This window comes from Battus philenor, unplaced genomic scaffold (genome assembly GCF_028537555.1).
Source record: "Battus philenor isolate CCGP_79_NKW_IND1 unplaced genomic scaffold, ilBatPhil1.0.hap1 SCAF_20, whole genome shotgun sequence".
NCBI classification, from domain to species: domain Eukaryota; kingdom Metazoa; phylum Arthropoda; class Insecta; order Lepidoptera; family Papilionidae; genus Battus; species Battus philenor.
The window spans coordinates 4356230-4380259 of NW_027181683.1; the positions used below are offsets into that span (position 1 = coordinate 4356230).

At 33.1% G+C, this 24030-nt stretch overlaps 1 protein-coding gene across 1 annotated transcript; it reads left to right on the plus strand.

The window, feature by feature from the left end:
* The first annotated feature begins 816 nt into the window (after positions 1-816).
* Positions 817-22913, plus strand: LOC137922825 (uncharacterized). Its single transcript, XM_068765911.1, has 6 exons — positions 817-2244; positions 4071-4179; positions 15831-16006; positions 19153-19262; positions 19446-19601; positions 20561-22913. The coding sequence occupies exons 1-6, from the start codon at positions 1058-1060 to the stop codon at positions 21370-21372; spliced, it is 2550 nt and encodes an 849-aa protein (XP_068622012.1). The 5' UTR covers positions 817-1057; the 3' UTR covers positions 21373-22913.
* Positions 22914-24030: the final 1117 nt, after the last annotated feature.

A 24030-nucleotide genomic window follows, 5' to 3' on the forward strand; every position in this document is an offset into this window, starting at 1 on the left:
TGTTTGTGCCATAAAAACAAAATACTAAAATGCCGGTTTTCAATAATATAGCTCTTGATTCAATACATATTTCTAACTAAGCTTGCGGCAAGATGTAAACTTTAGTACTAAATAATTCTATTATGTTAGTAGACGAATGTAGTGTAATGTAATTAATTATAGGACGCAAGATATTTTCGTTGGAACTTCTAATCAGTTTCAAATATTACAAGATAATATGGACGATTATTAGTTTAAAACTTTTGAGCATTATTTACCATACATCGTATAGTATAGCTGTTTTCAGATTGATTATTGTAGGTCTTTGAGGTTATTCTTTGGTATTGAAAATTGTGCAAAAAAGACACAACACCAAATGGTTATATTAAAAAGTTATATAAGTATAAATATATATAAAGCTATAGTTAAAAATATTCTCTCGAATAAACGATCTGACAACACCTGACGATTTTTTAAATAATCAAGTTAATTTCTAACATCGAAATAGACATCATTTAAAGGAAATATTTTTGTAACATTGAACAATTAAACAAGTAAAGAACAAAATGACATAACTTATTAAGAAAGTACTTTTTAACCATAATTTTCTTGTAATTAAATCGATAAATTATATTTTGTTTTACAAACCAAAATAAAAATATCAATCAGTTTTTTTCTAGTTTGGTTTATATTTTTATACTCTGTGTAATACTGTGAAGATGGCACTAACAATTCATATGAAAGAAACGTCAAATTCTTGCTTATGGATTTTTTGTCTGTGGACCGTTTAATACACACTTTGGGGGGTTACCCCTGGTAAATTATTTTATCTTCATTTGTAAGTGTAGTGATTTAGACGCTATTTGACAGTACGAAATTGCAAAATATTTTTTGTGTAATTATTTCCAATCGTAGCTAAAGTTATAACAAGACTTACATTGTAATATATATGAAAGCAATGTGCAAAGTGATGAAATGAAAGTTTTATGTAATGTCTAGATTAATGCTACCAAAATGAGTTTGTAACTTTACCTTTATTAGTTCTTGTTTTGTTTGTAACAAGAACCCACTACATAACATGGATATCCAAAAAAAAGCCCCGTTGATATTGAAAAAGAAAAATTTATCTAGGTTGAAACCTGACTCTTTTAACAATGATAATATGGCGTTATTGCGTTGTGTGAATGTCAGCCAGCCAATGTTTGTAAAAGAAGATGTTATATACCAATCACAGACGGGTGATTTCATGAAAGGGGAATACCCCGACCTAACTATATTGAACAGGCTGAACATTTTAGCCAACAGTAGTCGCACAATTGCTAAGTTTTCTAGTGGCAGTGAAGGCTCCTCTGAGCGAACATCTGATGATGTTACAAAACTCATCGGGCAGAAAAATTACGATACTGTGTTTTCTGCTTTATGTTCAGTTATCAGTCAGGAACTTCGTGTACAAGGTATACTTGCTTTGCTGACGGTCAAGAAATCCACTCAAGACAATTCTTGCCAGACGGAATTTGTTAATCACAAAACTGATTTGACTGATACGTCAACACAAACCTACGAAACGTGCTCGGATCTATTAAAGAGATTTAATAAATTGAGAAAAAAAATTAGACGTCCACAACAAAAACCTTATGTCTTAAAAGGCTCTAGTAATGTTATAAAAAAAGTTGTTATAGAACCCCGTCATTTTGTTGATACTACAAAGTTAATTGACAGAAATTGTGGTACTGATGATATCCAAAATTGTATCAAAATTAGTGAAAATACTTCAGATAAAAATAGTGACTCTAACAGTAATAATTTGCAAATACTAGAGGAACCTGTATCAAATATTATTATTACTGATTTAGCAAATACCACACCTAAGGATATTAAAGTTGAATGTACTGACAAAGTGCAGAACAACAGTACTTTTCCAGACTTAAATTCAATTTTAGATGAAGACAGTAACATATCAGCTTTAAGCTGTGGTAACATATCACTTGAAAGCTTTGCAATACCTAGTTTATTAGAGAACCCTAGTATTCTTTTAAATGATATCGAAAAACACACCCAGGAATCTGTGGTTAGTCCAGTTACTACTCCTCTTACAATGTTAGATGGAAGTCAAGTGCAAATAGTGGGCAAACCTGAAGATGTTTTTCACATTGTGACACCAGAAATATTAAAATCATTAAATCCTGAAGCGAGAACCAAAGTGATGGTGTACCAGGCATATGTTGATTGGAAACTCTGCTTACAAAGAGATGAATATGACATGTTGTAAGTTTATTAACAAACATTTTTATTAATTTTGTATTAACTTGAACTCTTCTCTTCTATTGATCTCTTACACTTTTTAAAAAGCAAGAAGCGTTATCACCTTTTTATCATTTTTATTCTGTAAACTATCTCTGTAATTTACAGAAACTAATTTAGGAGTTTCATTATGTGGGCACACTACAAAAGGGCTATAATTGGAGTTCTGAAACATTTCATACTATCCAGCATTAATTCAGAATTAATTTGATTTAACTAAAATCAATTTTTCGATGATTCTAACATCAATGCAGTAGTTAAATATTTTATAAGTTAATTTCACATTAGTACTGTACATAATTGTTTAGCTGTAGAAATAGATATTGCAGTGATAATCACAGGTTCCCATCTTTTTTTTGGCTATTATCCTCTTTACAAAGAAAGTAATTTAAATATGGTGTTTGAATTTTTGTACAAAAAGCTTAGTTAAAATAATTTTGTCTATTATGATCCCTATTATATGGCTAGATAAAATGTTTTTTTTTAATGAAAATAGAGGTATTTTTGAAACACCTCCCTTATTTATCTTTAGACCTACTACCTCCCCTGTGAAAAGCTCCAGTACCTCATAGAAGGCGGTATCATCTTCATTGGGAATCTATGATAGATTGTCTTTTGCAAGAATTGTACTGTTTCTAAAAGATTATTTGTTTGATGCTAAGCTGAACCTTATGCATGGTATAGCAGTTCCAAACAGACTATTTCAGTCCTCATATAATAGTTGTTATAGCTATTATCCAGACAGTCGCGATCATTTTAGTACCTCACAGATATCTATGGAGGATATACCATAATATGCATACTTGGCAGGCGGATTTGTGATCAAAGTGTTGTCTTATAGTACACAGAGGATGTTGCTGCCTTTGATTTACAAAAGGTACCATTTCTTTCTGTTGTTATCTACTCTTGTGCAGGTGCCACCTGCTACTCATTTTTATATCAACAGTCCTACTTTTAAAAGGTGTTTTTTTCATTAATTTTGTCTGTTTTTCACTTCAACCTTTTGGCCAGTTCACTGCCACTTAAGATTTTTAATTGTTTGTATAATATTCTTTGCTTTAGTATGTTTTCTAATGTTTACAATTCTCATTCTATCAGACAGTCTTTTCATTAGTGTACTTTTTGTCATGGAGGTTCAACGGTTTGTATAAAAGTTATATGATACTGGTATGCAGAATTTCCTTGCATGCATAATATGAGACTTTGTGAGCTATTGAACTTTTCAGTATCTCGTTTAGGAAGTCTGCTCCCGATCACACCCTGTGTGACAGGCGTGCTCCAAGGATCGGTCCTAGGGTCAGTTCCATGCATGCTCTACATCAATCATGCAAAAAAGGTGTAAAGCTAAACCTTTTCACAGACAACGTGTGTATAAATAATTCTCTTGTCACTACCACACCTTCACCAGGAACCTCTAAACTTCAGCCATCATCCTAGGATGATGGTTTAGAAAGTTGAAATTTGAATTTAACCCCAGCAAAAGTATGACAAAGCTCTTCTCAAAGCACAATCATTCTTTGTAGCACATGTTAAATCCATCACCACATTAGGAATAGTTTGTCACCAGTGGATTTCCAGAATGTTTCTGAAATTTATTCATGAACACTTCTGTTGCTTCTAATAATATTATTCTTGATGTTTTTGTTAATTGATAGTATTGAAATATCCAATTCTAATTTTATGCCGCAAGCACCACACTAGTTTTAATAGTACATAGGCAACTTTTGCTTTGTTGCCCATGATTTAATATTCACTAATGTGTATATAAATAATAATCTATACTTTTTTAGACCAATACATGTAGCAGTACTAAATAATGATGTTGATCTATTGAGAAGACAGTGTGTAGTATTGAAGAACCGAAGAGAATCAGTTGATATTCCGGCCAAAGGATATTTGGTAAGTTTAATATGTATGTAAATGTTATAATAATAGTTTTAATTAAATTTTTCCATCATTATTTAGTTTATCTGATCATTTATTTACACGTAGTACCATTTGGGGTGGTTTAACACATTCAATTTACATTACACATTATAACTGAATGCTGATTAATGCACTTTTAATAATAAATGTGTGTACCATTGGGCATTACCATACAATATTTGTGATAATTCCTTTTTTATTTTGTTTATGCTCTTGGTTAGAAACATAAAAATATTAAGTAATTGTATTTTTGTTCATTCAGACCAGACATTTTCCTGTGTCAGCTGAATATACAGCCATTGGTTATAAGCATAAAAGCTTTAATGGGGTGAATTTATATTAAGTATATTTGCTGTCAAATAATGTATGGTACAGCCTATCCCAAAATTAATGGTTACAGAAATAATAATTAACGTTATAATAATATAGTAAAAAAAAATATTGCTACATCTTAAATTTAATAGTTGTTTACTATTATTACTTTGTAAAGGATGATTGTAAATAAAAAAAGTAGACTTTTTGCTAACAAAATTAGCTATACATTCACCGCCTAAAGCTTTAATATAAACAGGGACCTTGTTTAAAAGTCATGGTTGTTTTAAATTCATCAAAAGTTATTCATAATAAGGCATTTACTTTTCTCTTTGTTATAGTAAGTCTCTTTCTTAAGGCCGGCTTTTACTCTAGGTTGATTAGGGTCCAAGTGTTGTCAGGCAATATATATTTAAGATTAATGTAAAAAGTCAAACCATTGTGACTTCAGTTGTTATTACAAGTTTATAGAGGTATACATCTAGTACACTTCACCTTCACCAATACTTGTGTTTAGCGCAGGGTAATATACTGCCACTCTATAACCGAAATAAAGAAAGCTACCATCAGAATAATAAAAGTACATCTAGCTGGTTTCATAACATTCTGGTGTAAAAAAAACAGTTTACTTCAAATGAATCTTGGCTATAATGTTTTAACACTTTTAATATTGTTTTTTTGTTTATCAATATGACAATTCAATTGTATCACAACATATGATACTCATTCAAGCGTTAGTACATTAAATTATTTTGTACTAGCTGCTTGTAGACTTCAATAAACATATATAATTATGAATAATGATTAGTTGTAAAAGTAAAGTGTTTTATTACACAAACTGCAAGATTGATATTTTTTGTTGTTTATGTTCCTTAACACATTCCGTACCACGGCAATTTTTGCAGATTTTCCATTCAGGCCGTAGAGGGCGTATACGACCCAAACTTTAAACATTAAAGTCGTTTAAGACGTATGCTTTACACTTTTCAATATTGCAAAGCTATAATAAGCGGGGAAAGTTATCAATTTTAATATGCATTACGTATGCGCACACGTGATGTTGTGTCCCGTTATTTATATTCGACCCTACAATTCATTTTTTAAGAATTCTTTGTTTTTGAACTGCAAACGGCCTGAACGGAAAGTGCAGCGAGGATCGTATGCGCTTCACATGACATGGATAATAAAACTTTTTTTATCTGATGGCTAATGCTGCTAACCCGGAGGCTTTTGCAGCTTCATCGGAACAGAGTTCGCGGAACTGAAGAACCCACGTACTTAACAAAATGAAATTAGCGAACGTAAACTATATGCGTGTGATTGTATAATAAGTGAAGTTTACTTTGTGTTGTTTTTGCTTTCTCGTATATTGTCGAAGGTATGAAAGAGAAATACCGAATTGTTTTTGCCTTTCTTAAGTTTTGAATTTGGCAACACATTTAGCGTTTAATTTTATTTATACATAAATATACACAACCAGATAAGAACAGCTTTCTGAATGGAAAATTTTAAAAGAGTAACAGACTAAGATAACAGAAGTAATGTAACCTAAAATTACATTTGCTACGTTTTAAGAAAAACAGTTTAAACTTCGACACTTGTTTTTTACTTGTGGGGATATTCTTATACTAAAATCTTGCAACTAGTATATACTACTTTTTAAATTTGCAAGGGTTCGATGTACGGGATGCGATGTTATATAATTCACATTTTCTGTATTAATTAAATATTTAATCATTTATTATTGCAAGAAATTTAAAGACAAAGGCTCTGCCAAAAGGCATATTACTCATGTATGTCGACGATAAAATTTGGGAATGAATTGTTCTAATTTTAAGAAAGAAATTTTGTTCTGTTAACAAAATTATCAGAAAAATAGAAGAGTAACTGAGTTTCTTGTTAGTTTTTCTTAGTCGGTTCCGAATTACGAACTTATTTCAAGCTGATGATTATAGATATTTGTAATGATTTTATAAAGTAAAGGTATTTTGATTTTGAATCCATTTTACGGACGGGCAATGGAGGCCCGATTGTACTTATGCAAGTAAGACTCGCAATTACATCTGTTTATTCACCGGTGGAAATTTCAAAAGGTCATATTCAAAAGTTTTATTAAGCTTTATACAATGTGATATAAGTTATTTCTCTTATTGATATCAAGATGAGTTTTCAACTGTTCGGATGATAAATGCCTCTGATTTGTGCAGAACGGGCGCAAGAAACTCAGCGGGACTATACACATATATTTAAAAGAATGTAAAATTATATTTTTAATAAAAATAGCACGAAGACGATCTCATCAATCCCAATGTTTGCTACCTTTTGTGAAGTCATTTAAGTACACTACTATACCTAGAACTTCAATGTTTTTTTTATGTTAGCATAAGGAGTTTACTAAAAATATCTGCGATCATATTATACAAGCGTTCCACATAACCGATAAAAGATTTATTCTTGAAGAATTCGAATATTAAGTACACAAGTTTTCTTTTCTTAAATCTAATTATTATATTTATTAATTTGATAAATTTAAATTTATTTACGGCACTGTAACTTAGTCTTCTACTTCGGGTCAAATTTTAAAGCTTACAGTCGCTCAACGAGCTATAGAAAGACTAAGGATTTTTCTACGAATCGTATTAAGAATGAAATGACAACATAGTTCAGTGGATTGGTAAAGTTGAACAACAGGTCACATAGCGCGGAAAGTGGCTTGGGGCCTTCTAGACGTCCATCCATAACGCGGACAGTCGATATTGTTAACGTCGTCGGAAGATGTATGCAAGCCGCTTTAAAACTAATAAGGAGTCTAAACGCGAGGTCTGTGCCTATCTGTAGATATCCTACGGCTGAATTAACGACGCAAAAAAGCCTTTATAAATTCTTAGTGAAACAGTAGTGTGACTGTTCAGCCCATCATTGTCTCAATGTAAATACGAATTACGTATATACTCATCCGAATATTCTATTACCTCACCTACACACTTCGCTATAAATACGTCATTTCTATCAGTTACAAATTGCGTAATTTTCATACGTATATGTGTGAGTGTGCATGTGTTTGTAAATGTTGGCAGAGTTGCGCAGTTCTGGGCGTTTTAATTATCCATAGATAAGATATGAGGCTTTTACACGCAAACAAAGTTTAAATCAATTAATACCAAACATTTGATTATTTAAGTTTGATGTAAAGTGCAACTAACTACTATAAAATTTAGTGCATAGCTGTTCACATGAATATTTAAAGCTTGCACAAATTAATAGAAAATTCTAGAACGTGGGTGACATTGCATCTCAATATTACTTGTCCACTGTCTTGCTCTATAGATAAATATAAATGTATCGTAATCATAATTCACGCCGTAAGACGTCTGCATCCGACATAGCTTTTCAAACAAACCAGTTGAACGCGGCCAGTATCCAGCGTCACACGGCGACTTTAACAATATCGTCTGTGCATCGAATAAATAGATAAAACACATTTCACAGTGACCACTTTATTAAAATGTCTACCTCTTGGGCAGATGTCCAACGCTGTTAAACATTTCCTAAACACTGCTTATTTATAACGAAGTAATAATGGCGCATTTTCAAGCATTAGTTTACGCAGTGATGATGCTAATAGGGACATCTGTAATTACTTATCATAAAGTACATTTTTAAAAACGAAAATTACTTTCACTTCTGAAAAGATGAAATTCAACAAGTTATTGCTAAAGTAATTTATAAAATGTGTTTAAACTTCTCTAAATGATTAAAACAAAAGTCTTTAAAATGAAAACTGAAGTTTTGTAAAATGTTAGTATATTGCCGTGTATATGACGTGTGATGAAAATATTGTTTCTTCGCCTGACGAGAAATAAACTGACACTGACAATGAGTGAAAAAAATTTACCTGTTATTACGTTCGTTTTTAAAAAATGTCCCCGTGTGAACGCATCTTTAACACATTCTATGCCATGTGGGGCGTATACGACCCCCGCTACACTTTCCGTTCAGGCCAGCAATTGCAGTTCTCATTCAAAAACAAAGGATTCTTACTTCACATCACGTATATACGTAATGCATATTAAAATTTACAACTTTTTCCCGTTAATTGTAGCTTTGCAGTATTAAAAAGGGTAAAGCATATGTCTTAAACGACTATTTAAAATTTTTAAAGTGTGGGTCATATACGCCTCACGCGGCCCGAATGAAAAAAATTTCAAAAATTGCTATGGCACGAAGTGTTAAATTTCTTTATAGATGATATTAGACAACCAGTGAAATCATATGTCCATTTCACTTGCTTATAAAGATGTTGTTGTAGTAGTTCTCTTAGATAGCAAATCTCCAATGCGAGCATCATGAGCTGTTACAACCCCTCGTCTCCCCCCCAACAACTTAAGTAGCATTGACATCTAACAGAAACTGGAGTTAATAGCGCTTTATTAACATGGTCCGGCAATATTAGTGTCTGTTACCTCGTTCCATACCGGGTCGTTTACGACCCATGCTTGTTAAACGTTGAGTTTATCAATAAATATATGTTATCGATTTACGTTACATGCCGAAATTACTATTTTCCGGTTGATAATGATACAGCATTTAAGTAGACGTGAGGTGTATGTGCGGCGCAAGTAAGATATTAATCTTCTAGTTAATATAAAATAAATGGATCATATGCTTGGTTTGGTTTTGTTGATTAACCCTTACTGTTAGAAAAGGTAAATCATATACATGTGGAACTATAAAGAACGATACATCGCCGCCCCCTTCGAATAAAATGATAAATCCGAAAATGCAACTTTTCAGGAGAGACGAAAAACTAAATATTGGTTATATCTCAAAAATTAAAACATTTAAAATTAAAGTATTTATATAGTTTGAAAGCTTATTATATACCCAATAATCTTTGAATATTTATATTTGAAAGAACGCTTTGCTTATTTTTATTTGTACTTTAACTTGTCTATTTGGAGAGAAAAAAACTGCCTATCTCCGCCATTTTAAGCTAGAAAATATGGAAAAAAATTGATAAAGTGGTATTGGCAGTCGTAGATTTTAAATATTTAAATCCCCGATAAAATGATAACGGCGATTGTCGTTGTCGTTTTATTCAGTGGGGGCTGCGATATCTAGAACATATAGGGAACTTAAAATTTGGAAGGTATATTTCTTAATAATACCGGTTTTTATGAAACTTTACCCAGAAGAAGAGATGATGGGTCTCTTCATTAAGTTGTTTTGAATAAAACTTGTCTTGTGCCTTTTGGCCAAATTTTCGTTTTAATTCAAATTAAGTTAGTAATAAATTCAGCTCATTTTATTTTAAATTAGGTAAACTATCTTTAACTAATAATAATAATTCTTATTTCCGTAACATCATAATGACAATAAAATTTGTGGTTAACAAAACATTTTGCACTTGGCAGAACCTGTGTAGAAGTAATTAGGTAGAAATAAAATTTTGAACATGTTTGCATTGTTAGATAAGACTAGAAGAATTAGATTAAGGACGATTAAAAATTAAATTTGGAAATAGCAAAGTCAAATTGATAAAAATAAATAACGAGAATCAAATAAAAAAAATATACGACTACAGTATCCGGCGGTAAATATTGCACATCGACCTTTGGAAAGAGACAATCGGTTAATTTCGGCTTCGTAGAGCACTATCTCTCTCCCACACTACCTATGTGACGAAATTAGCTACTGTACAATGTTATAGTTACTTGATATTTATAAAGTTCTAGTGTAAACATAGTTATTTCATAATTAAACGAATGGTACTGGGCCATATCTTGCGCAACTGGGGCGTAACCTCACAGATTAAATTCGTCGTAATGACGTTCCGGCATTCGTCCGGCCATTGGGGAATCGAGACGAGAGATTCATGTCGTGCACAAGTAGTTATAAAATGATACCCAGTTGTTATAATTTGAAATCTATATTTTATATTATTTTTTTTTTAAATTTACTCATGCGAGGAAAAAAAATTGGCGTAATATGCAAATTACTTTGCATCGCAATTAATAATAAAAAAGAAACAAAAAAAACTAAATCTAAATTTACGCGTCAACAGTTTGAAGTGAATAACTCAATTGACGCAATTCAACATGAATTTTTAATAAAATTTAGAATACAGACGATGAGCCATTAACACATCTATGCCATGTAGGACGTATACGACCCCCGCACTTACCAGTTCAGGCTATTTGCAGTTCTCTTTGAAAAATAAAGGACTCTTAAATCATGAATTGTAGGGTCGAATAAAGATAACTTCACATCCCGTATGCGCGTACGTAATGCATATTAAAATTTATAAGTTTTTCCCGTAATTATAGTTTTGCAGTATTGAAAAAGTGTAAAGCATACGTCTTAAACGTTGTATACGCCCCATAATAATGGAATATCTTCAAAAACTACCGTGGCACGGAACGTGTTAAATACTTAGTAAGCCCGTCTTCGTGGCTTCAGCGAAACAAGGGCAATTTCGAAGAGTTGTTGAAACGCGTCATCTGTTATCATGTCGTTTTAATATGTTGAATTTCACCCAAGAGTTCTTAGAACTATGTGAATATAAAGACAACAAACATACGTAATATGCCTTCACTAATTCCTCATATACTCATTAATGGCTAAGGTGCTGTGTACTGCCATTTAAATAGCAGCTGGCTCTTTGAATATTTACCGGGCAATGATTTCCACTTATATATCAAAACTATATAATTTCCTTTTCTAGGGACTGGTCGTTGACTGAGGAGTATTCCCCTATTTGTTCCTTTCTACAGACAATAGTAACCTTTTGCGGCATTAATTAGAGAGAATTTATTGCGTATAATTTAAAAAAAAAACTGAGATTTATAGTTGTTTTTAATTTGTTTATTTTTTTTCAAATATATTTTCATAATCATTAACTCTCTCTAAGAAGTAGCTTGTTGCCTTACATTGTCAACATTATAAACCTAAAGAAAGATTGCATATAAAATCTATTATTTATTATATGCAGTCTTCTTCTCTTTGTCTTTTTAAGCTGATAGACACCCACTGCAAAGCACATGCTTTACCCAAGGATCGTCACGATGGCCGGTATTGCTCTACCTAAATCCAGTGACTTTCTGACACCTTGACTATGTCATCGGTCCACAGCAAATGAAAATAATCAACGGACCACTGATTATGTGTGTTGCGTTTCTTACTAACTCACAACATACGATTTAAATAAGCTATATGATGCAAAATGTTTTGCAACTGTACACATTATTATATTTATAGTAATTACAGTGGTGTAATAAATTCTTAAATTTATGATTTATATCGTGAAGACTTTTGACGTTAGACTTTAGATTTTGCCATACTTGCCTGCTTGCTTGCAATGACGCACTCCCTTACGAAGCTCAGAATACCTAGTTTAGTAAGTTTTGTTGTAAAACAAACTCATATTGACATTAATGAATTTTATTACGTTCTAATTCGTACATTAAAATATTAAGACTAATTGCATAAAAATTGAAAGAAGTACTAAACTTTTTTTTGATTACTTAAAAGTTGCACAAAACTTTATTATTGTTTGGAAATCGCTACTCTCATCTATTTTTCTGCATTCAATTGTGAGTCGCGCCTACAATACACGATCGGTGTACGCATTGAGACGTCACTAAGATAACGACACACGGGGAAGCCCCGGAATTGGCTTGTTTATATTCTTTATTTTTATTTAGTGGAGAAAACACAATTGTAATTGTGTTAAAATAATCTAAATAAGATAAAGTCATGTTAACATGCAGCAGTAACATAATTTACACTTACAACGTAACTAAGCTAGATATTGGTATTCATTACTGAGAGCATTATTCAAGTTAAGTTGATGTTAAATAAGTTGGCATAAATGAGCCTTTATCGTATAATAAGCAATATCGGAATCGAAAGACAATGACTGTGTGTCATTACTAGGTCAGCCTATAGGAGCCCACTGCAAGGTATAGGTCTGGAGGATTGCCACGATGACCGTACTTGAGTTACACGTGTCCAGCGACTTCCTGTGACCCTCGTCTTCGTTGTCAGTCCACCTAGTGGAGGGGAGGGAGGGGGGCTTGCCATACATTGTCTAAATTCACTGTGTGTGTGAAGTATCCAGATATCTGACATCGAAAAATAAGTTACAAAGTTATATTGTATTAAGCACATATAGTCGTTATTGAAAGTGGCACATGAACCTTTGCTTATCATTTGAAACGAGCCAATGTTTCCCTTACGTACACTTATCACATTTCCGATGACGTTATTCCAAGGAACTTACATCTTGTATTACAAATCTGTTGTTGAAGCGTTTTGTGTTAAAACGAATGCGCAGAATATTTCCTTATTGTTCCTATGAAATTGGGCGCTTCCATATCATTATCCTGTATTACGTGCTCGCGTTTATTTATTTATGTTCGAGTAGTAGGCCAGCCGTAAGGACTATGACTTGCGATCGTAGGTCGCGGGTACAATTCACGGGATACAGTCTTATATAATACACACTACATTAATTATATAGGATTGCCACTGCTGACAAACAAATTTACTACCATACTGCCATCGCCAATCCGCCTACTAAGTGTGGCGATTATGGTATATCCCCCAGATATCTCTGGAGGAGGCTTGCAGTTGCCATCTTTGGGCTGAAACGCCGATTTATTTATTTATTATTTTAAAGTCTTTAGTTTTTAGTTGCTTACTATAATTTAACAATAAAATACTATAGTGAGGAAAACGACCGATTCTAATCTTTTGCTTTGAAAAAAATGTGAAGAGCAATGGATCTAAAATTCTGATATTTGCGTCAATATACTATTTTGTTTAATTATAATAAATTTTATTTTATTTATTTAATGGAATCAGGCGATACCTTGCGGAAGTCCATCCTAAGTAAGAAAAGAACCAATATTTAGCCACTTCCGCACAGGTAGTCGTGCAACAAAGTGCACCGCCCCCCAGCCCGCTGATAAATGCGTATGCGGCAAACAATGCGAATCACACAACCGCCACCGCCAAATTACTCAACGCGTGTTTCATCCCTTCACGGGCATCTTCAGGAGTTATGTTACACCGATTAGTGCCAAACACAGAGTCACCCTGTGTTTGGCACTATCAGATTTTATTTCTTTCCGATAAATCATATTTTATACATTCAAGCAGAAAACATAGAAGGGTCGTTTGACCTGCTATGGTAATGATACCTAAAAGTACCTAGTAAGTGATGGTATGATTAGTGTGTAGACGATATTTTACGTAAGCTTAACAACCTCTTAAAGGCAAGTTTCACATTCACATAATACAGATAAAAACAAAAACATAATATCGCAATTAAATAGTAAATATTAACTATATTTAAAGGTAGATCCTGAAAATCGCTTCAATATTATTTTACGTAATTTTCCAACGCTGTCAATGCAAGTGCAAGCCCAGTACATTGCTGACACATTATAATTCGTTGGATTCCTGATATTGGCGATTTGCGTCCAAAACCGTTCTTTGAAAGAGGATAGGGAGGTGAAGTTCTATTTATACACTTGCAGATAGTAACAGGTCGCGGCAAGTCGCCGGATGAAAATTATTAAGTTTCCTTTGTAGTAAGAACAGGGGCGGCTTAACCTATAGCGCAGGGTGTGCAATGCACACGGGCGTCGCCGTCTTAGGGGTCGCCGCGGCGCTCCCTGAGACAGCTAAGAGCATCGTCTTGGATCATCATGGTATAGCAATGATATGACAGAAGCGACCAACATGCACGGTAGCGGCAGTTATCAAACGCGAGGGCCCTATGGGCGGCTTCTTTTTTGAACATTTTGTTTCAACCCGAAATAAACCTTATTTCACATATTTAAAGTTGAGGCCTAGGGGGCGCTAAGGTTTCGTTGCACACGGGCGCTACACGAGCTAGAGCCGCCCCTGAGTAAGAAAAAAAACACTAAATTTACGTTTCATATTTGCGTTAGACAGAATTTCACATGTTCCTATCGCGGCTTTACCTAACCCACATTTTTTTAAAAAAGTTTTCCCATATCGTACTTAAAAATTACAGTAAAGTTTTTTTAAACATATGTACAAAATACATTAACTTTTCTTAGAAATAAGGAAGTTCCAGTATGTTAACGGTGTCGTCGTTGATTAGGATAAATATGTTGTATTCGGTCGGTGTTGTTTTTGTTATCTGTTTATATATTTAGTAAACACATTTCTAACTGTACTTATATAGCTTATACATCGCTTACATAAATTTATCTTAATTAACAGTATAAATATATATCTGTTGTGTTTCCAAGTATGCTCTGCCAAATTTTTCTCTTGAGTTTCGTGCTTAAAGACAAAAACAATGTGTTAATGTCTCCACATTTACATTTATTACGGGAATGGTGTCTTTAAAATTCCAATTACATATATCTGCTTTCATAGTTAATTTACACAATCGGTTGTCGTTGTGACTGACATAAAAAGCCGAAATCCTCTTACCCTTGAGCTTCATCAATAGTCCGGTTAAGTGAGAACTAAATCCGAGCTTGATGACGTCACAAGTCGGTGAAATAAAAAAGTAAACAGTCCGTGTTAAAGGCGGTTCCTTTATAGAATACTCAAGTTTAGTTATTGGAAAGAGGTTTACGCCAAGCGCCTTCCGTGTATGTCCATCTTAAACCAGGTAAAGCTTATAAAACAGTCATAAGTAAAATCCTTTTATGGCAATATTGACAAAATGTCCCATTTTAGTATTGAAAGATAAAATCATGAACGTAGAAATCCATTGACCAATAATGTTTAAATATTGACAAATCCTTGATGGAAGTGACATGGCGCTAAAGGAATCTATCATAAACCTAGTTTTTAGTAGTTAAGCTTGAGAGCTCATTTTGGTGCCTGAGGTAGGGCTGATAACATATATTTACGCTGGATTCAAAGACTACCGAGCTATTAGACTGTTGGGGCGGATGATTCATGGAATGATCAGGTGAACGAGCACCTCCAATGCCCTTCGGTTGTCATTCGTTATGAGTTAGCATTCATTTAACGGTTTTCGAGAAGGTCGAACCTCGACTCGTGTAAGTCGGTATCAACTCGTATTTTTCGACGGATAAATACTATTTTCTTTATTCTGCCTTATTATAAATTAAATATTATAGTTGTGATCAATTAACTAAAATTACTGAACTCAAGACTCACTCCTTGGAGCGTGCAACTAAGAATATTCGTGATTATTTAAATTTTAAATGTTATAATCTACCACGAGAAGATTTACTGTTTCAGGAATCTTAGAAATACTTGAATAAGTTCTATATAAAATAAATAATTGATTTCAGACCGCGTTGCACATGTCGTTGTCCCAAGGAACTACAGCATGTACAGCTGTGCTACTGCAGCACGGCGCCAATCCCCTGTTGACAGATGAAGAGCAGCGGACAGCTGTGCACCTGGCAGCCGAAATGACTACAGAACACTTGAGAACGATCATTGATCACTGTCGGAAACATGCGCGGTAAGACCATTCGATAATCAAACGTTCCCAAAATATAAAAAACAAAAAATTCAATGTAAAATTGCAGAAAATGTGACGAAGGATGAAAGATGAAGCATAAATGCAATGTGAAAATGTGTCGAATGTGAAATATAATGTGAATAACGAAAGAGGGAAAAATGAAAGAAGATAAAATCATTGAAAAATATATCCCTGTCCCAAAAATAAATTAGGGGAATTCTTAGGAAATTAGTCCGGATCACTAGTGAACGTCAGCCTTGGATCATACTGGATAGAAACATTGCAGGAGTTTCTTACGCCATTTATCCTACCGCTAACGCTTTTCAAAGTGGTAGTAGTGATATATTAGACAAGCAATAGCAAGCGATCAAGCAGTTTCTTCTTTCTTGGGTGCCTTTGTGTTGGAATTGTAAATGGGTTTTATCGATGAGTGTATTTACTCCTCGAGGGGGGCCTGGAGCGTAGTCATTTCACGGAGCGTCCGCTGAAGCGATGCTACCTTAAAAGAATTTTTAGGAACTCTGAAACCAACTGAATCTACAATTGCCAATAAGGCAGCAGTACTTTTAACGGCCCTAACAAAAATAGTACGCGGTAAGGTTATTGGAAATACTATCATACGAATCTATCCTATAATATACACCTTATGATTACTGGATGACCATGTTTATGGTCCTAGGTTTGTGTCCCTAAATTAGACTGTCCAGTTTAACTCGTCTCAGATTTAGTGCTTGTTTCGTTTAGTTAGTAGTTACTATATTTTGTATCTAGTTTGGTGTATGTTTAATTTTCTTATTTACTCATATGTTTAGTCGTATTCTTGACTGTGTGTACTGTTTCGATATAAGTTATGTCGAGTTCAATGTAAACAAGACGACTAAATAATAAATTATGCGCATAAAATATCAGTTACGTTTATACGTGGACAATTATATATTTCGTTCTTTGGATACATTTGAAGGCATACTGTAGTTCTAATTGAATCTGAAATCATTTGCTCCATCGTGACATGTATTATTTAAAACGTATATTAGGCAAGGTCTTTCTTCATAGTTTTTATTTTCATTTCTATTTGAGATATTTAAGTCTTTTGAGAATCATCCAATTAAACTGTTGTCTGTTTTTATTAGTTATAATTTGGCGACAATAAATTTTAAAATGTACGTTACGTACGTCATATGACAATTTAATACAGTTGGTATGTAACTATTTATAAATTAAGTAAAATAAGTAAAGATTCGTTTTTATTATTCTATTATTGTAATTGGTTGTTTTTTATATTTTTCGCCTTTACTGTTCGGAAAGTAAAACAAAACCGAGTATTTCATCGTTTAATTAGTTTTATAAATTTCAGACAGTTTAAGGATTAAAATTAAAACATTTTATTATACAATTATTGATGGATAAACTATAGAAAATATTGTTTTAACCAAAAAAAAAATAACGTTCGAAAAAAGTAATGTTATTCTTTCAAACGTTAACTTTATGATGCTGTTGCCTACGGGGAATAACCCGTTTCCAATAATATAAACGATAACGCGGCCTGTAGTCACTCGATTCGAGGATGTATTTCCATGAACTGTTAAAATTTTGTTCAGTTATATTTAACCAACAGGAAATTGCACTTATTGTTTACTATAAAAAGTGAAAGCATGGTGAACTTTCGTTTTGTGTATGGTTTTATTAATTATCATTTAGGCCATAGGACTTCCACTGCAGGACAAATCAATCAATAAGTCGAATTAAAAATTAACTCATTTTTCCTTCGATTTTAAGTAGTCAATGCAGTTTCTTTAATGAAGAATTTTGTAATAAGTCATAAGCTGCGTAGTTATATGATAATTTTGTACATTAATTGTTATTTTTAGTTTTAAAATGTTCCCACTGTTGAAAGTTAAACCGCCTCACAGATAAACGTATTAAGATTTACAAAACCGATTTAAAATAAAAAAATTGGCGGTGATTTCCTAACTTAGTTTCACTATTATTATTACACAAAAGTTTAACTGTAAATCGAAATAAACTCCTAAATTACTAATTAGTTTAACTGTTTTGTCACTGAAGCCACCGAATCATGAAAGGGCAAAGGAAATGGTTTATTTTAGTATTGAGAATTCTTAGGAATTTTTGTATAGATAAATTTAAATTTAAATTTTTTCGGCACTTTCGCGATTCTAATAAAAATGGTGGTTGGCACACGTGACTACAATGATATCATATACTTACATTTATTGATCGAAATAATTGGGTTTGATCAATTTTCTTCGCGTTTGGGAAGTTTCGAAAGATCTAATCCAAAATACCACAGAGATCGAAGATGAAGAATGAAGGTCTCTCGTGCAACTGGTTGGGGCTGCAAGGTTCACGAGTATCTACTACTAGCCCGTAGATACAATGGGGATGGGCAGTCCCTTAGATAGACCGACGACATTGTGAAGGTTGCGGGAATTCGCTGGATGTGGTCGGCGCAAGGCCGGTCATCGTGTCGATCTTAGAACAAGGCATGCCTTGCAGTAAGTGTTTATCGGCTGCTTTTTTTAGTCGTTTCATCTACTCTGCCTGTTATATCCAGCCTTTTTTTGTTTTTGGAAAGTGTTGTGCTAGCCGTGCACGGTGATGCTACTTACTTTTATAACTTCGTCAGTCCAGGAAGTAGATGACCGGCCTCTAGCATTTTTAACTGCTCCATATTTGGTATGCTTTTCAGTGCAATGTGACCGAAGAATTTGACGATTCCACGCCAGCGAATTGTGGACGTTGGGTTGTTGCTCTCTCAAATTACTGCGGCGCGCTGTCTCCTTAGAATTATTAATATTCGGCGTCAACACCACGTCTCAAATGCGCTTATCTTTTTCTTTATACTAGATTTAAGCTTCCAGGCTTCACATGCGTTCACTTCACTTTCGATCTTCCGTGGTCTCCTCTGTTTCTCTATCATCATCACAATTCTCAGAATCAATTTACTCTGTGTATTTATTTATAAATATACATTAAATCAAATTACAGCATTCACCTTTTTTATCTTTTTGATGTCCGTCGAAAATCAATTCACCTGCAATTGTATTACAATCATGACAATGACTAGCATACGATTTTATGAATTTTTGCAATTACTTAAAAAATTAATAATGTATATTGCTTTGCAGAAATATCCTTTACGACAATGATTTATGGAGGGAAGAGCTGGAAACGAAATCAGATGAAGAGCTTGCTAAGTATTTGCTATCGCATATCTGTAGAATATACGAGAGCCAAGGTAAAGATTCGCTGTGTATTGTTACAATATATGTAATTATAAGAAAATGATGAAATAAACATTTTAGTTTTGTTGTTTGTGAGAGTTAAAAACTGTGGGTGCTTTGTGTTTAGTGAACATAAGTGTATCAAAGGTTGTCAACAATGTTTGTATAATTAATAATTACGAAAGTTCTTATTTCAGGTTATAATCCATTAATGCTTGCCAGTAGACAGGGGCACTACGACAATGTTCAAATATTGCTGGAAGCCGACCCCAGTACCGTGAACTTACGCATGCCTAACAGCGGCAACACTGCGCTCTATGTAGCCGTCGCTGCGACTTGCTCAGAAGTTGGAAGTGAGTGTTAAAATTTATACATAAATATATAGCCTAGCTTTCCTAATCGCTCTGTAAAACGTGATCATTCTGAGAATCTATTGGAATGCGGTAGTACAACGCCATCTAGTAGTAATACAAAGGACTGATAGTAAACAAAAACTAATAATAATGTGTATTAAACTGAATCTTTAAAACGATCTTTTACTATATTATTCTTACGTTATTTAATATTCCTGAAACTATTAATTTTTGTAAAGGGTGTACCGTATAATAAGTGATAGCAAATAAACACCGTTATGCAATCGCTCTGTATAAAGTGATCACTCTGAAACTATGGAAATGCGACAGACTAATAACTTTTGGCAGTAAAATAATTTGCACGGACAGAAAAAATAATTAATTTTAATATGTGATAATCCGAATTATGGAAATATTAAAATACTCAAATATTTCCACCGTGTCAATTTATGTTTTGTAAGTTAAAATTTGCTTTTAAAGTCGCTTTTAGTTAGTATATCATGTATCCTTCCACAATATATCTTAGACCTTTCCTTTCTTAGTTTAAAATCTAAATTTCAAAGTATGACATTAAATAAATCTTGTAGCATTTCTAAATTTTTAGTTGATCGAAATTTGTGGAACTTAGTTTATTAATTCATTCACGTGTTTGTTGTTAACATACACATCAAACAGTTTTTGATTTCGATTAAAAAAAAAAACAACTTGTTTCTGGCCGGCTCTTTTTAGCAGATCATCATTTCGAGCCAAAGTTAGCTCACTTATAATCTTAAAGTTATCAATTATTCAAACGTGTGTAAATGCCTACTTGAATAAACATATTTTGAATTTAAATTATCTTGTAATTTTTATGTGTTAAACTTAAATATTTCGTGGTAATTTCTTTCAAGTTTTCTTAATATAATTTCTAATTATAAATTATTTTCCTACTTTAGTACACTAATTCTTATTAATTTCAGAAAACGGAAACAAATCGAAAACAGTTGACCATTTTCTTAAAACTGTAGAAATTTTAGTAAAGTACGGTGCGGATCCAGCAGTGGAGAACAATTCTGGAAGTAATGTGAACCTTCTGTGCAACGAGTTTAATATTGCAGAGCTCTCCATTCTAATTGCAAACACTATCGTCTCTATCCAATACCCGCACAGTAAATCTTATGCGAACAAAGATTTTAGAAATTTTATCCTAATAAAAGACGAAAGCGGTAATGTTAATTTGCAAGATATAAAAACTGAAAGAACAACAGAGAAGTCGAGTGAGAATATCCCAAAAAACACCAGAAAAACTGAAGTCATTTCTAATGTAACATTAAATAAAAGCCAAATTATAAGCAATGTAACACAAGTGGCCCAAAAAAAGAAGGCCTCTGAAATCATTATTTGTCCAAAAAATATTGTAAAACATGAAGAGAGTTCTGAAAAGTTAGACTTATCAACTATACAAAAAGCGCAAAATGTTAAAGTATGTAAGTTATTGCCTATTGCTAGTGGAGCAGGCCTCAAAAAGATTATATCCGTTGATAAAAATTTTACAAGCAATAAAATAAAACCAAACACAATCATAGCCATTAATCCCAAAATGATCAAAATGTCTAAAATTGATATTAAGAGTAAGATTAATATTGATACAGTCGCAGGTACAAGTGCTTTGTCTACCATCGAAAGCAACGCCGCTAATCAAAGTACGACGGCAAAGAGAAATTTCGATTCGAAAGAAAATTCACGCGGTGTGCCCATAAAGAAACAAAAAAGGGATTACCTAGACAAATAACAGTTGGCTGTTTTCCATTACCAGCTTGCGAAAGTCGGCTGCAGGAAAACAGATTTCCAAGAGAAAAATTCAGTTTCTTCAAACAAGGTGTCCGACAGGTGGTCGACTGTGAATTACAATTGGTTGGAAAATGTGATGTTTTACTATGAATTATCGATGAAGAATAATAACTTAAAGTCGGTCGTGAGAATATTGATCAATATATGTGTTAATTTTTTTACGTTACTATAGCGTTTCCGAAACCGCTGTACCTTAGGTAACGGTGCGCGGGAGATGGGGGAGTATCGGCTGGTTCGTTGAGTCGGTCTGGTCGCGGCGTTGATGCTCACTATTTTTTTTCTCCAGCCCTCAACTTGCCGTGCTTTCCTAAGCCAAGGTAAAGCGGTTTTGGTAGCAATATACCTACACTTGTTTCATAGTATGCTCTTTAAAAAGCACAGAAACAGTTATAAATTACGCCGGTGAACGGCTTTCCCTCGTGCACCTATTTTATAATTCTGATTTTAATGTTTTAATTTAAAAAGTATGCGTGAAATATTTAACGTACCACTTATATTCAAGAAAATTTTAATTAGATCTTTTATTTTTTTCGTGATTGTTATTAAAGTAAATAGCAATGCTTCTAAGTTTCCTAATGAAATTAAAGGTTGTTATATGTCATTTAATGATTCCTTTACGATTTTATTTTTATAAATACACTTTATGATATAAACTTGATCGGCGGTTAGTTTACATAGATATCGGGCAAACAATGCATTACGGGTAAAAAGGTAACTTTTATTTAATTCGTGGATGTAGGTATTTTTTTATTAGTATCTCTCGATTATGCGTAATACTAAAATTCAATCAATTTATGTCACTGAATTTTACTTTTATGTTACTTAATAAATGTACTATTGAGATGTATTAATTGTAAAACAATAATAATTAAATATTAATTTTAATATCTATAGTTACACATATTATACAACTATACCATTCGTATAAGCAAATTAGATAAAATATAAATCTTACATGTTTAATAACTGTTTTAATTTTCATTTTTTACCTAATGTTATTAGATAATTTTTCTTAATAACATAGTGTTTATTTTGTGATTTAACTCTTTTGCTGCGAATAGCAGCTTCTGGCGCTCGGCTATATATGCTTTCTCACAGCGAACAACGCCTTCTGGCGCCGTACATTTGTTTTACATTATCGTGTCAATGATTGCATGATCACGGTCATTAATTTGTTTATTACCAACGTTAAAGCTGCATACACTTCCTGTGCGGATATTTTGTCACATAATCAATGTATCGTTCGAGTAATGTATTTTTAAGCGCTCCGCAGCGATAGGGTTAAGAATGCTTTCTATTGGTTGTAATTAATATTATTTATCTTCACGACTAATGTGTTCTGGAATTATCATTGAGTAAAACTATGTATTTTTAACTGTAGTTAATTTTAGCATAATATAAAACTTAGTTGTAATGAATTCACTACTGCCGATATATTTTAGTGTTTCACCACTGATGTTGAATTCTTTTTTTAAAAATTAAATGTGCTATACAAAATGTTTTTTTTATAATAAGTTATTACCCGCAGGATAATAGTTACACCGAAGACAGATAGTGAAGATAGCGGGAAGTCGTTGAATGCGGGGCAACTTGTTGCAATCTTCAGGCAAGGCCAATTCCCTGTATCTATCGGCTGACATAATGGTCATGAAAATAGTCGCAAGTATTAACCCTTTCCTTACGGCAGTCCGTTCCGCCGAATTGACGCTACTGAACCGGGCATGTGCGCCGCGAAGTGCGCACATTGTATGGCGGTAAGCTGATGTTCGAATTTTCTCATTTGTGTTACATATTTAAAGATTTTACTGGTATATTAATTAAAAATAGAAGTTCGGATAATTCTTAGTAATTTATTTGGCTGTAATAAATCTTAAAACACGGATCTACACATAAGCCCACATTACAAGGTGGATGCCGTCTAGCTCCGGCGCCTGGTACACACGGATCGTGCAGTGGACGCCGGTAAACTCCGGCGCTAGTAACGAAAGGGTTAAATAATGGTTAAGCAATGCCGGTTACATTTTTAATTTCAGTTTTCAAATTAGCTATGCTATATATTGTTTACATTTAAAATTTACTATAACAAATAAAATGGCACATTTTATGACTTACATAACGTAAAAAATTGGTTAAAATATCCACTAATTTTGGATAAGATTATTAAATTGATGGCACTATATAGCGTCGTTTAACACATATATGCGAAGTATAAATGTGATTTTTTTGACTGATGTTTGGAAGGCACACTGCATATGGCACGTTGATAAACGATTAGAATTTGTAGGAAGCATTCCAAATAAAGCTTTATGAAATCAAACTGAAAGGCGTTACAGGGTTTTTTTATATTATATTGGCAGTGACTTGTTAACGTATAGAATAAGAGGAGAGTCAAAATTGATGAAAAGTAGTATCACATCGAGTTCATATAATGGCATGGCAGTATTTTTTTTAGATAATTTATAATATCCTTACTACAATAGTAGAGCAATTCATTCCCAAGCTTTAAAACTTGCAAAATCCTCACACTAATGGGACGATATAAAGGTTTTTGGTTTTAATGTATTATTTATTACAAGATAATCCAGACTATTGTAATAAA